Consider the following 14,393-nt stretch of genomic DNA (forward strand, 5'->3'; position numbering starts at 1 on the left):
TGTTTTTTCAAATTTTCATCAAAGCATTCAAAATACTGAAATTCAAACCAATATTCAAACAGCTGCTGTTCGTAAAACTGTTAGCACTCATTTCTGTATCAAGTTTCGGATGTAAAAAAAAAATAAAATAATAAAAACCTTCGGGAATTACTAATAAAAAGAAATGAGGAACAAAATGAGAAAATAGTATGATTATTTATTTATTCCATGTCTTGTTTTTGCAAAGTATTAAACTTAGAAAGCGATACTTATGTATTTGTTGCTGGTAAAACTGCTTGCATTCATTTCTGTACTAAGCAATTATCGTCAAATTAAAAGAAAATCCTCTGGGTAAGATAGAAAGTTTGAGAAAAAAAAAATAAAAACGCTAAAAACGTATTTTTAATTGAAAAAAAAAAGATACACTACAGCTCATTAATTTATGTTTTGTTTTTCCATCAAATCATTCAAAATATTGAACTTTAAATCAGCTTCAAAAATATTGAACTTCAAATACTGCTTGCATTTGTTTCTGTATCAATTGCTAAACAAAAAACAAAAAAAATCCCTTAGAAATATAGATTTTTTTTATTTCTTTTTATTTTTACAAAAAGCGTAAAATGTACTTTTGAATGTTCATAGATTAAAAGAAAGAAAAATCTAAAAAATTCGAGAGCGAAGTAAAAAACAAGAAAACTGGTTCATTTGCAACTTAAAAACTTTTTCCTTAAATTTTCTCTTTTATAATTTAAGAAACGTACTTTAAACAACAATAACTGAAATAAGGCAAACAAGCTATTATGTGATACAGCAAAAATATGTTTCATTAAATTAAAGAGGAAATAGAAGAGAATACAGAAAACCTTAATAACTTTTTTTATTTAGTAAATGGATTTCCCAGAACTAAGATGCGGTCTAAATATAACATTGCTAAGTAATTATCATAGATTCCCAACCTTTTTTTAAATAACCATCCACTTTGCAAGTCTTTTTATCGTCCCCGAATGAAACAATAATAATTTGCAATTTTCCCCATTTTAATACCTTTTATTATATCTGTTGTGATAAATACTTGCCATGCCTTCAAATTATTGAAAATTACTTAATGACTTATGAATTATAATGGAAATTAACGTTTATAAAAAATATATGAAATGTCGTTTAAAAAATAAAATTCATGTATTAAATGTCGTTTAAATATAAATTATGTAGTTTATGAATGTAGTCAGGCTGCAAACTGGAGCCAGAATAGTTTAGTCAGGAGAGCGGACGAAATTTTGAACTTTTTAAAATTAATTTCACTTTTTGCAAACTTCACCATATCTCGAAAACTTTTTGAAACGAATTTAAAACTTCCAAAGATAATTCTATGTAAAAATAATTTTTATAATTATTTTATTTATTTATAGACAAAAAAAATTAGAATTGTAAGGCATACAAATGTTTAAATCATTTTAAAGAATGTATTTTTTAAATGCAAAATACAAAATTTGAACGAAATCGGTCAATTAGTATTTAAGATAACAAATTTTAAAAAATTAAGACATTTTAAATTTTATTTCTTAAAGCGTTGAATGCCAAGGGGGTCACTGGTGACCGGCACTAAGTTTGTTCGTAGCGCCACGGGGGTCACCAGTGACCGGTGAAGCCAAGATTATTAGAAACACACAATTCGAGTAAATTCTTAATGCTTTTAATTTCTTTATATTATTATCGTAACTAAAATGGTTTGAAGAAATTAATGCAATACATACTGAGAAAATCATTTTGGCCAGACGGGCAAGCCATGTAAAATTAGCGTGGCATTCAACGTGTTAAGAACTATTTAATAGATTTTGTTCAAATTTTATATTTTGCCATTTACAATGACATTCTTTAAAGGGATGTAAAAATTTTAATAAGCTCACAGATCAAAATTTTTTCAACTATTTCTAAATAAAATAATAAAAAAATATATCTTTAAACAAACGCATTTTATAATGGTGCACCAAAATATCTTCGCTTCGCTTAAAAATTCGATAGGGCAAAAGACGCAAAAATTAAAATGTATCATAATTTTCGACTAATAAATAAATTATCTTTTTCCTCACAAATTCAGAAACAAAATTTATTTGGCTAATTTGCAAGTTAATTAAAAGATAATGCAAATGAATTTAATGTATAATTTGAAATAGTCATCTAGTTCCACGGTTTTTTTTCAGAATCCTGGAAGAATTAGATTTCTTTTAGACGAAATACAACCATTATACTAATTAATAAATGCTAATTATTGATTGAATTATGGAATCAGACATAAAAAGTTTTCTTTAAATATACAAAAATTTAGGTTTTCGACTATCAAAATATGTCGCATTCTAGAAAATTTAAGTTTAATTAGGAAATTACAACAGGATTGGGTTTAAAAAACTGTCGAAATCTGTCAAAAGCCAGAAGCAAGTTTATTTTTTGACATTGGAGAAATTTAGTAGATTACTAAATAATGCACAATACTTTCATTTTCATACAAAACTGAAAAATGAATATGGAATAAAGAATGCATCAATTTTTTTTTCTTTTACTTTTTTTTTTCTTTTCTAATCGCATATGCTTCAGGAAAGGAAGAGTTAAAATTAATGAAAATTAATTTTAAATATAACGAATAGGATGATTATTTAGTGTTTTTTTTTCTTCAATTTTTTCTTAAGCTGATTTTTTTCTATTTTTATTTTCAATAATTTAACAAATTAACGGATTGGATAAATTGCATAAATTGAAATATAGTTTACAGATGGAATTAATTTTTTAACGCAATCAGTTTAAATAAATCTGAACTAGAAAAAAGCAATACCCCTTCTTTCAGAGCAATCACGTTTAACACGATCTTAGTGACATATAATCAGGCTGAAGCACAGTTGAAATACAAGATTAGATTTAGAGAGATGTTATTGGCTGAGCAGGGAAGAAAAGACTATCCGTACGTACAAATATGTACAAAATAAAAAACGGATCACTCTTAATAACTTTTGATCGAATCTTCAAGTTCTGGAACCCAATCTTAATGGTTCGAAGGGGTGACCTCAAATATGCTAATTAATTATTGCAGACGATATTTTAAGTAACGAAATCAGACACAAAATCGTATTTTCTCTGAAGAAACATACCTTTTTGATGGATTCCAATTTCTGAACCTCAAAATATAAGGGGTAGTCGCAACCTGGGAAATATGGTTCCCATAGGTTGAGGGATTGAAAGTTTGGATCCTTTAATGTTAATTTTTCTTTTTTTGTTTTTCGCCATATCTCGAGAACTTTTTAAGCGGATTGAGATATTTTTGCACACTATTATAAAATTCGTTAATCCAAAGATAATTTTAATAACAGTAATTTTTAATTTTATTTAATCATTGTCGAAAAAAATTTTAAACTGTAAGGTGTATGAATTTTATCATTTTAAAGAACGTAATTTTATATGGCAAAATACAAAATTTGAATAAGTCGGTAAAATAGTTCCAAAGGAATCCAATTTTAAATGCCTGACTTTTTTAAAATTCAATTTCTCCAAATCCGACCAATTTTGTTAAAATGTTATAAAATTACACTATTTAAAATTATGAAAAATTTTGTATGCCTTACAATTCAAATTTTTTCGATTATTAAATAGAATAAAAAAAAAAACATTTAAAATTATTTTTTGAATGGAATTATATCTCTGGATTAAATAATTTAATTATTGTGCGCAAATATTTTCAATTCGCTGAAAAAGTTCTCGAGATACAAAAGGAGTAAAAATTACGTCGACTATTTTTCCCCGATGCAGCTACCCGCTATATTTTGGGGGTCGGAAATCATTATTTGCTAAATTGTTCTAAATTTGTTTCTTCAGAGAAAATACGATTCTATGTTTGATTTCGTTGCTTAAAATATCGTTTGCCCTAATTAATTAGCATATTTGAGGTCATCCGCTTGAACCATTAAGATTGAGTCATAGAAAGTGAAGATCCGATCATTAGATCAAAAGTTACTTGGGTTGTTCATTCTTTTTTCTTCTGTTTCTCATTAAATTTAAACTCAGATAAAGCAATACCCTCGTAAACAACTGAATGTAAAAGAGGATTTTTAATCTTAAACAGGCTAAAAATTGAAATTGATTGATGAACAGTTAGAAAAAATAACTTCGATACCAAAGCATGGACCTAAGTTTAAATGACAAAAAAGAAATAACTGTGATTTCAAATTTGATAATGCTGTAAAATATTGATGTACGAACTTTTTGAGTGAAGGGCAAGGTGCACGGCAGATTGACCAATGAAGGGCCGCATGCCCAAGTATTTAGACAGACATGTTGACAGCCAGAAACCGATCAAGACTAATTCAGGCCCACCAAATTTTCCGGGCCACTTACAAAATATTTTTTAACTAAATTACTTAAGAGAAGTCCTAAGAATAAAAAAGATTCAATCTATTTAACTGCATGATTCAAGAGAAACATTCTAAGAAATTTTGAAAGTAGGCAATTGAAGATTATTTTTCTAAGATAAAGTTTACGCATCTATTAAACACATGAATCTATATTACGCATCAAAGCAAAATATAAAACAACAAAACAGTGTTAAGTCAAAATAAAAATAGTTTGGTGACCACAAACAATTGAAATCAGTGATTTTTGCTATAAAAGCCACTGATTAGCTGAATTATTTTTTACTGTAAGCTGTAATTTTATTTAGTACTTAAGCCAACACAAAGCTAGCCCACCTTTCCTTAGATTGAACAATAAGTTCAGCATGTATGCTAAGATTTGAAGAAAATTTTAGGTAAAAAAATGCATTTTGTGAGAAAAACTTTATTTCACTATTTTTTTTTTTTTAAACACACAGTAATATTGAGAACTCCTTACTAATTTTACAGTCCCCCAGAAATTGTGGGCCCTAGGCAATAATCAGGCCCTGTTGACAGCAATTATAGGTAGTAATTGTTATATAAACATCATTGTTCTAGGCACTAAATTATTTCGATCAGTTAACTTAGTTATACGTTTCAAAAAATTAAATACTTTTAAATGTTTGAAATTAAGAAATGCAAAACTGATTACGTAAAAAAACATTCCTGTACCAGAAAAAAAAATTAGATAAATGGAAATAAATAAAAAACAATAGGAAAAGTCATGGTTATCTTTATCATATTACATAGTACAAAAATCCATTTTAACAATAAGAAAGTTTAACGCTAGTAGAATTAAATTAAATTTTCTTAAAAATATTCTAGTGAGTAAAATAAATGCAAGTTAAATACTTTAATTTAAAGAAAGTTTATAGGTTTTACTATAGGTTTTACAAATCTTAAATATATTTAAAAGAAAAAACTTCTGGAAATAAAAAAAAAATCGAATTTGTGAATTAAAATATTGTGTTAAAATACCAGGATTTTCAAAAATCACAAGGAAAAATGCAGCAACTGCCAAAAACCGTTTTTCTCTCATATTTATGATAAAATCGGCACAAATGGACATACAGCACATCAAAAAGTGATTATTATAATGGAAAATATAAAACTTGCGTGTCGTAATAAGATAATATTTAAAATATGAGGCTTAAAAATATGAGGTAGTCATTTAAATCCCGTGGAAAAGTGTAGTAATAACTGCCGAAAAAACTATGAAAAATCACTTAGTATTTACGATGAAATCGGCACAAATAAAGCACGTCAAAAATTGATTATTTAAATGCGGGATTCTAAATTCAAGCGTCACTTTCAAAACCATGTAGAAATGAGTAGCAATAATTGTCTAAATAACGATTGAAAAATAACCTGGATCGGCGATAAAATCGGCACAAATAGACCATGTCTAAATTTGTTATCTAAATGAGCGATTCTTAATAATATCGGGCTAAAAATATTGAAATTTTAAAGGCTACGTGGAAATGCATAGCAATAACTGCGGAAAAAAAGGATCAAAAGTAATTTGGATTCGATATGAAGTTAGTGCAAATTTAGGACGTCAAAACGAGTTTTATTCAAAATTTAGAAGACGTTAAAACGTATTTAACACTAAACATACCATAACCGATCGAAAGACCTGTTTACTGTTTATGGTATAGTAAAGTGTTGGTACGTTTAGTGTTAAAAAATCTCGATTTTAGGAACTGCATGGAAATACAATGAAATCAGCACACGTAAAGAGCGTCAAAACTGACAATTAAAATTCGAAACTCGTGTATCGTAATAATGCCTACGAAAAAAAAAACTAGTGAGATTTTTAAAAGTATGAATAAATATATATATATATATATACACACACATGAATAAATAAAAAAGGTGAATGAAAAACTAAATTATCAGGCTGGGGGCGTCAATAACTTAATTTCAAATTTCCCCCTTTTCAAAAAAAAAAAAAAAAGAAATGAAGTAATTTTTTTTATTTTGTTCAGATGCTGCCAAGTGAAAAAAAAAAATTATTGAATTATTAATCAAATTGAGATATTTTATTTTTGGCACAAAAAATTTCAAATATGCTAATTTTATTATTATTATTTTTTCTTTTTTGAACTCTATCTCTGTAATTTAAAATGTAATTATTTTTCAAGCCTCTGAAGTAAATCTCACTCTCCAAAAAAAGTCAAGGAGTATTTCAACTCAATGAAAAAAAATCTCATTTTCTGAACACAAGAAAAAAAAAAGTCCAGGTTTAAATAGTCACTTTTTGATAACCTTTTTTTGCTTGGAATATATTTAAAAAAAAAAAAAAAAATTCATATTAGATATAATCTACGGCTATAAAAAGTTAATTTAACAATAAAAATAATAATATGCTACAAAATATAATTAAACATACTGACTCTATTTAAAAACAATTTCATGTATACAATATAATTTTTTTAATATGTGAATAGTTAAAGAACTCTTCTTCCACTTGAATCTTTCCATCAAAAATTGATGGATTTTAAAAGACCAAAGTTTCGAATGGAGACATTGGACATTTTATGGAAAATTTTGTTTTACAGAGTCTTTCTGCATTGATGTACTTTTATTATTAAACCATTAAAAAAAAGGGACTATTTGTTTATTTAAGTCTCCACTTTTTTTTGTTCACCCGCCATGTGATCAGTGGTTATTTTTAGATCCAATAATTTATATTATTTAATAGAACTTTTTCAAGCTAGTACAATCTCCGATAAAATTTTTAAAGACTTTGGCCTAATTAGGCCCATTAGAGAGAGAGAAAAAAAAACCAAATTTTGTTTATAAAATATTCACCTAACACATTTTACTTTTAAACTATTATAAATTGGAATATCTACAATTAAAACAAAATATCCACAATATGTGCCAAGTTTATTAAATCATTCTTTTAGTACCAAAACACACAAACAAGGCCATGCACAATGAGGAAAACAAGACAATAGGGGCCCAGGGATAACTAAGGACTTAATTAAAACTCCTTACACACAGTTTAATGCTTTATTTTAATTAATAAAAAAGAATTGCAAACTATTATTATTTTTTTTTTTTACCAAAGAAAAATCTGATGGCCAACAATGCATTAGTAATTTGTAAAAATAAATCAGCTTTAATATTTGTACAAGTTTTAAAGAATTTATAATAAAAAAAAATGAGCAATAAATAATAAAAAAAGATGTAAGAATAGTACTGGATTTTGCTAAGCTTTATCTGTAAAATTTACCAGTCATAGAAAGTTTTATTTAGGCCTTTTAAATAAATATCATATTTTAATCATAATTTTATTGAATAATAACTTATCTATGAAGTAAGCTGGTTTATTATAAAATATATGAGATCTATTAATTATCCTCATTATTGTGGTTGTCTAACAATTAAATTTTAATGATAACTCATTAAAAAAATATGTTAATAGCACTGGATTTTGCAAAGCTCTCTCAACAAAATTCATAAGTCACCAAAAATTTAGTTTCGGTTTCCTAAATTATAACTAAATAATAAACATAATTCTTCAATTATAATTTCATTGAAAAATATTTAATTTATGTAGCAATCTTGTTTTTTTAAAAAAAAAAAAAAAAAAGAAAGAAAAAAAGAAAAACACATTAGATTATTTTATCATCCTCATTATTGTGAGTTTGTGAGTTCTGAAAATTATATTTTAATGATAATTCAAAAAATTGAATTTGCCTAAGCCTATAGTTCTTTTTTAACAAGTCTTAATTTATTCAAGAAATTTTCCAAACCACACTTTAATACTCATAAGTAGGATTTTCTTTTATCAAATAGGCAAGTTTTTCAAAGTGAGAATAGTTTTTCTTAATCCACATTCGGTTTTTTTTCTTCTTTTTTTTCTCCAGGTACCTAGGAAGATTCTAAGCCCTGTGAGCATGAGCATAGTTGACCAACATGCATCAGATTTAAGCTCAATTCCTTAAAATTTTTACCAGTATATTACCTTCTACTCTTAGTAAGTTTTTTGTTACAACTATTACTTTTTTTTATGCTTCTGGAAAAAGAGCCTCTTTGAAAACCAGAAGATTGACTTAATCATCATAAATGGATGAAAAGTATAAATTTCTATAGGTTAAATATTTCAGTGATGAATGTAGAGATGGTGATTATTTTGGGATGGAACGTCCCCTTTTACGCAAACTACGAAGATTTTAATTTTACACAAATTTTGGAAACACAGTAGAGTCTTGATTATCACAGTTTCCGCTTTAACGGAACTATCAAATACTTCAAGGATTTATTTTTTGTTCTAGTTAATTTTTAAAACTACCTCCAAAATTAATTCTAAATTTTATCTTCCAAAAATTCAGAAAAACAAGCTGATGGACAACACGAGTTTACTGATGAAATGATCGTTAATATCGTCAAAAATGAATCTAGCAATGATGATGAAGACCATGACGATAAAAATCAAAATATAAAAATATCTCATACAGTAAAAGCTATCGAAAGTGCTATTGAATATATAGAACAACAAGATCAGAGGACACCATCTGTTATCCCAATAAAGATGGCGAACCATTGCTGCAGAAAAGCGCCAAAGTAATGTAAAACAAAATACAATTAAGGACTTTTTAAAGTAAAAACTCTTTATTTCTCGCAAAGCAAGCTTATAAGTGTTTTTAAGTAAGCTTTTTAATTATAATATGAATTGTATGTGGTGTACTTTTATCAATTTTGTATTTGTTGAATATATTACATTTATACCTAGTAGTTCTTTCCTCTTTTAAACTCGTCGAGTTTTTCGGTTATCCAAGTCAATTGTGGTCCACATTAACTCAGATAATTGGGACTTTACTGTAAATTTGTGAAAAAAAGTGCATGAAATTAATTGCACTATGTTTCATAAGCATTATTTTTTTTTTTTAAGAAACTTTAGTCTAAATAACTAATATGCAATGTAAAAATTAAAAACAAATATGGAATAATCTTTGAGTTTCAGATTAAATATTCAATTAATGATTTTAGAGTGGAGGAATATGTCAGATCTAAAACACACTGTTTAAAATGATGTTATTTACTAATTTGATCAAAGTTTTAAAGTTGACTCCTCACAGTTCATGTCTCAAAGATTTTCGGGAGTAGAAGTGGGAAGTTTTCAAAGCTGTAAAAAAATTTCCTGTGAAAATTTATTGATTTTTCATTTTGCCCTTTGTCAGCTATCCTACATAATTCCAGAAATATAAGAATTTTTTTTTTTGTACAGTTTGGCACTCTTGTCACCAGTAAGATTTCCGTATTGCTATCTGCAGCATAATCATCAAGTTTAGACAACCTCAAAGCAGCAGCCAGCTAGATCTATAAAAAAAAAACATCACAAAAGAGGACCAGTTCAAAGAGTATAATTTGTAGCTACCCCCAGCCAAACCTCTACAGTTTTATCCAAGGAATTGCAAGTTTAAAATCCATTTTGCACCTTGGCGATTGTAGCTGGTGCAGATCACGATAGAGAAATATCTCCCAACCACACCCTCCTTAGATATGTCCCGGACTCTTCAATATTCTATTTCACTCCTAAAAATGTATATAGAGGAGTGAATTAATCACGAAAAATGTTCATGGGATAGCAACACTGCTTGTGAGAATGGGGCCCACATGAAATTTATCCGGACTCAAACACAAAAATTTTCAGTAAATAAATGGAAAAATATAAACTCAACATTATAAATATTAATTTAAACTTACCAAAGAAATCATTTCCTGGATTATTTTCCATTTCATCTTCTATTTCTCTCATCAACGCTTCAATTTTTTTCTCAGCTTCTGTTGGTCCCTTTTGTCTCGGAGGTGTAACATTATAAGGTAAAAATGTTTTTGAATTTAATGTATTAGGTTTATGATCCTCTTTGTAAAAAGTAACAGTTCTTATATTTTCTGGTTCATTAGATAAATCCTCATCTTCTTCCTCACTTTCTTCATCATCTATGTTTGAAAATGAAACTTTTTTTCTTTCTTTACCAACTGAAACGCAAGTTAATTTCTCCGAAACTGCTTCAGGCTGTGCGGAGGATCCATTACCGGAATACCCCGAAACTGGTGTGCTGTCGGACACGTGAAATCCAATAAAATGATTTCCTGAAGTGTTGTACGCAACTTTTGAGTGCATAGGAGAACTCATTTGATGCGAGACATTCTCCGACATTTTATTTAAGACAGGATTATTTTGATTTGACGGATTAACAATAGGGGTGTTTTTAACTTCATGAAGATTTGCATAAATAGGACTGTTAACTACAACGCACGAAGCGGGCATAAGTATAGAATTATAATCTTTGGCAGCCACAGCTGGCTCAGGATATGAATGGCAATCAGATTTAGCACTTGCACTTATTGGTCTACTTTCAGTTCCTTGTACATCCTGAATATTTTCATAAACGGGGTTTGAATCTTCAACATTACTTATAACATCACTAGAAATTTCACTTTTACTTGGAACGATTGTAGCATATTGAGTTTCGTTTTTATAGACAGTGTTGAAAGGGACTGGAGTTACACCTGCTACAGTACGAGTTACAGGCAAAGATTCTTTCAAATCTGTAAAATTATATGATGACGGTATTTGGCCTCCATTCCAGGGAAAGTTAATATCAGCATGAGCATGTTTATTTGTTTCACCGCAGCAATAAGCGAAACTGTTCCCCTGTACTGATGTAGTGTTGCTTTTTGCTTGAATTTTACCGTATGTCCCAGTTGGATCTTCTGCACTTGGAGATAAAGGATTATTAACCAATTTAGAAGGAATGTTTGAGTATATACTTTGATGAACGTCAGGGTTTTCAGCCATACTTAAATAAACAGCACGTGGATACTTAATGTCAAAATGTATTGAAGATTTTTTGGAAAGGAATAGAAGTAAAAATTAACGTCATCAAGACATTTTTAAGGACAAACAATTGAACTATTTACCAGGAGTTTTTTCTTATATATTTATATTAAATCACTGTCGGATAGAAGTTCTCCATTTGATTTTTATTCTTCAATTTCAGTTTACAAATTGCACTCGTTCAAACATCAAAACAAAACATTGACATGTTCTCTTCAAGTTAGTCACTATTGCCATCTATTGAGTACGTAGAAAAGTTATTGTGAAAAGAAAGTATTTCAAGAAGATTTTATCACCTACTGACGCCATCTAGTGCAAATGTATCAAAACTATATTTGTATTTCATTAAGTTAGGAAATTTCATTTATTCATCAAATTATTTTTAAATTGATCAGAAGATTCAAATTAAACTTTAGAATTTCTAGAAACTTAGAAAAAAAAATTTTATACACTGAGAAATTGAATGACCTAAAATAAAAGTTTAAAAAAAATATTATAAATTAAATAACAAAATATCAATTTTAACTGATAAAAATTTAAAAGTAATTAAGTTTAAATTCTTGAAATTAATGTTACGAAGTTACCTCAGCGAAAATCAAAATTCTATTTCGTAAAGCATATTCATTGCCAATAATTTTTTAGTTATTTCCACATAAATAGCGTTTTGCAAAGAGGCAAAAATTAAAATTCGTAAAATTAATAAAAAAGGAAAAGATCTAAAGAGAATTAAAATAATAATAATAATAATAATAGAAAATAAAACAAAAATGATGCAGAATTCTGCAACTATAATTATTTTTTGCCTTGTAAAAAGTTTTAAATTTCCGAAATAAATTAATATCTTTTCTTAAAAAAATGAGCAATAAATAAATAAAAAGAATAAATAAACAATCCTTCTCGATCGAACTTAATTGAACTGTTAAAGGGGGTGGAGCCGGAGAGAGAGAATTCTAAATATGCTTTTTATCTCCTTTATTAATTTTAACAAATAAACTGATATGGTAGACAATTTACTCTCTTCGGCAATATCTTTAGATACGTGTATAAGTCGATGCATGTAAAATAAGATTTAAAGCGTTTGGTATTTCAGATTTTCTTTTAATTTTTTCTGATAAAAAATATACCTATAAAGTTCTGCAATATACCAGTCTTTAAAAGGTTGTAAAGAAGTATACATTTGTCTGTTTTTGGATTTCTTATAAACATCTTTTTTTAATTATTATTATTAACTTTAAAAACTTTTTTCAGCATCTTCCAAATTAGTTTAAGCTGTACAAACATTAAAATTTAAATATGTACAAAAAACTGACTTATGTGCAATTTTAAATTACTCTTACTTTACTAAAAACCATATACAGTGGAGCATCGTTTATACGACGCCGAAGGGACCACCGAAAAACGTCGTATAAACGATAACGTCGTATAATCGATTTTTACTTCTAAAACTGAAACTAACTCTGTTTTCAGTTAATTTTAATGTTTAACATGTTGATTTACATAAATTTCTAAATGAGACAAAGCAAAACAAACAAATAACCAAAGGAGAAAAATTGCAGTGAGCCATTTGAATGTATGTTACCTGTAATTATATTTTCTTGCTATTATTCTCTACAATGCTTTGAATAGCGAGTTGAAGTTACTGCTTTCTATGATGCAATTTTAAATTTCTAATCACGGCCAAATCTAATGGCTGAAGCGCACTTGTGCAATTTGCAGGAAAAAAGAGAGCTTTTACATTTTCCAAAATAATTAGTATCGATGGGTGCGCTGGACATTGGTCGATGAATAGCAAAATTTTTCGTTTTTTCCTCTTCATAACATTGTCTAGTTTTTTCAGTCATCTAGTAAAAATTACGGTCGTCATCCAAGCATTCTTGTTGACACCCTTTTCTGTATCATTCATGTTGGCAAATTCCGCCCTTTTTTAAAATACACAAGAAAAAATAAAAAAATTAATAAAGAACAAAATCTAAAAATCGACGTATAACCGATTCTGCGCGTCGTATAAACGATGTATTTTTACATTAAAATGAATAGGAATGATTTGGGACCACAATAAAACGTCGTATAAATGTAAACGTCGTATAAGTGATCGTCGTATAAACGATGCTCCACTGTACTGCCTACTTTTATAACTTTAAACTTTTGAGATAAAATTCTTAAAAGCTTTAAGGATTATCAAGCACTATTTCTACTAATGGCGATTGAAATGGGCTACAGGTGGCATAGAGCAGTGGTGCGCAAACTAGGGGTCGAGACCCCTGTGGGGGTCGATAGAAGTTTTTTGGGGGTCGCTAAATTTTTATGAAATGCATTATTCCTGCTATAAAGAATGAAGCGCCGTCACTCACTGTTTAATTGCAATTTCATGCTGTCCACTCTTTCTTTGACCTAATGCGTAATCCCAGAAAGCATGTAACCTTACGACAACCTTGAGTTTTAACTTTACTTTCATTGTTACGAAAAGGTTTGCGGTAAAAACCTTTTTTCAATGACGCAAAAATATTGCAATTTCCAACCTTTCCTCCTTAAAGGAAAACTAAATGATTTTTAAATCTTTTTTTTAAAAATATTGTTATTTAGGTTAAAAAACAAGCAAATTATAAACCTTATTTTTTGCATTTTTGTTTGCTGTCATGATTAGATTAGCAGAAATATTAAGCGAAAACCTTTTTCAAAGGAAACGAAATAAAGCAAATATTAACCTTTTCAGCGAAAATATTAATAAATAATAAGAAAATATTTTGCAAAGGGCCTCATTTAAAGGAAAGCAAATAAACGAGCATAAGACCATGATTTTGGATTGTTTTTTTAAAGTCTGCGAAAGTACAATACGAAAACTTTCTTCGAAAGGTTTCTCGACACAAGTATAAGTAATAGTTCTTTTTTAGAAACTTTTCATTCGAACAATCTCATTAAAATAATAAATAAAATTTGAATCTGGAGTTTAAAATTGACTCTTCAATATTTTGTTACATATTTTTTTTCCATCTCGAATTTGGGTTTAGGAGTCCTATGCGTTGCGGTTCCTTTAAAATGTGGGGCCTTCTCTCGTTCATTTTACCTTATTGCAAACCTAATTATGGTATGCAATAAAATATTCGCGCGAAGAGAATTTTATTTAAAATATTTATGTGCAGAAA

General features: G+C 28.1%; 1 protein-coding gene across 1 annotated transcript in view; it reads right to left on the reverse strand.

The window, feature by feature from the left end:
- The window catches only part of LOC107443374 (uncharacterized), a 38,082-nt gene extending 26,579 nt beyond the window's left edge, over window positions 1-11,503 (reverse strand). The window contains exon 1 of the mRNA XM_016057226.4: window positions 10,113-11,503. Coding sequence (XP_015912712.1) covers window positions 10,113-11,211 — 1,099 coding nt within the window. The 5' untranslated portion in view covers window positions 11,212-11,503. The remainder of the gene's footprint in view (window positions 1-10,112) is intronic.
- Window positions 11,504-14,393: the final 2,890 nt, after the last annotated feature.

This window comes from Parasteatoda tepidariorum, chromosome 12, assembly GCF_982258835.1.
Source record: "Parasteatoda tepidariorum strain Cologne lab strain chromosome 12, Ptep-v5.0, whole genome shotgun sequence".
NCBI classification, from domain to species: domain Eukaryota; kingdom Metazoa; phylum Arthropoda; class Arachnida; order Araneae; family Theridiidae; genus Parasteatoda; species Parasteatoda tepidariorum.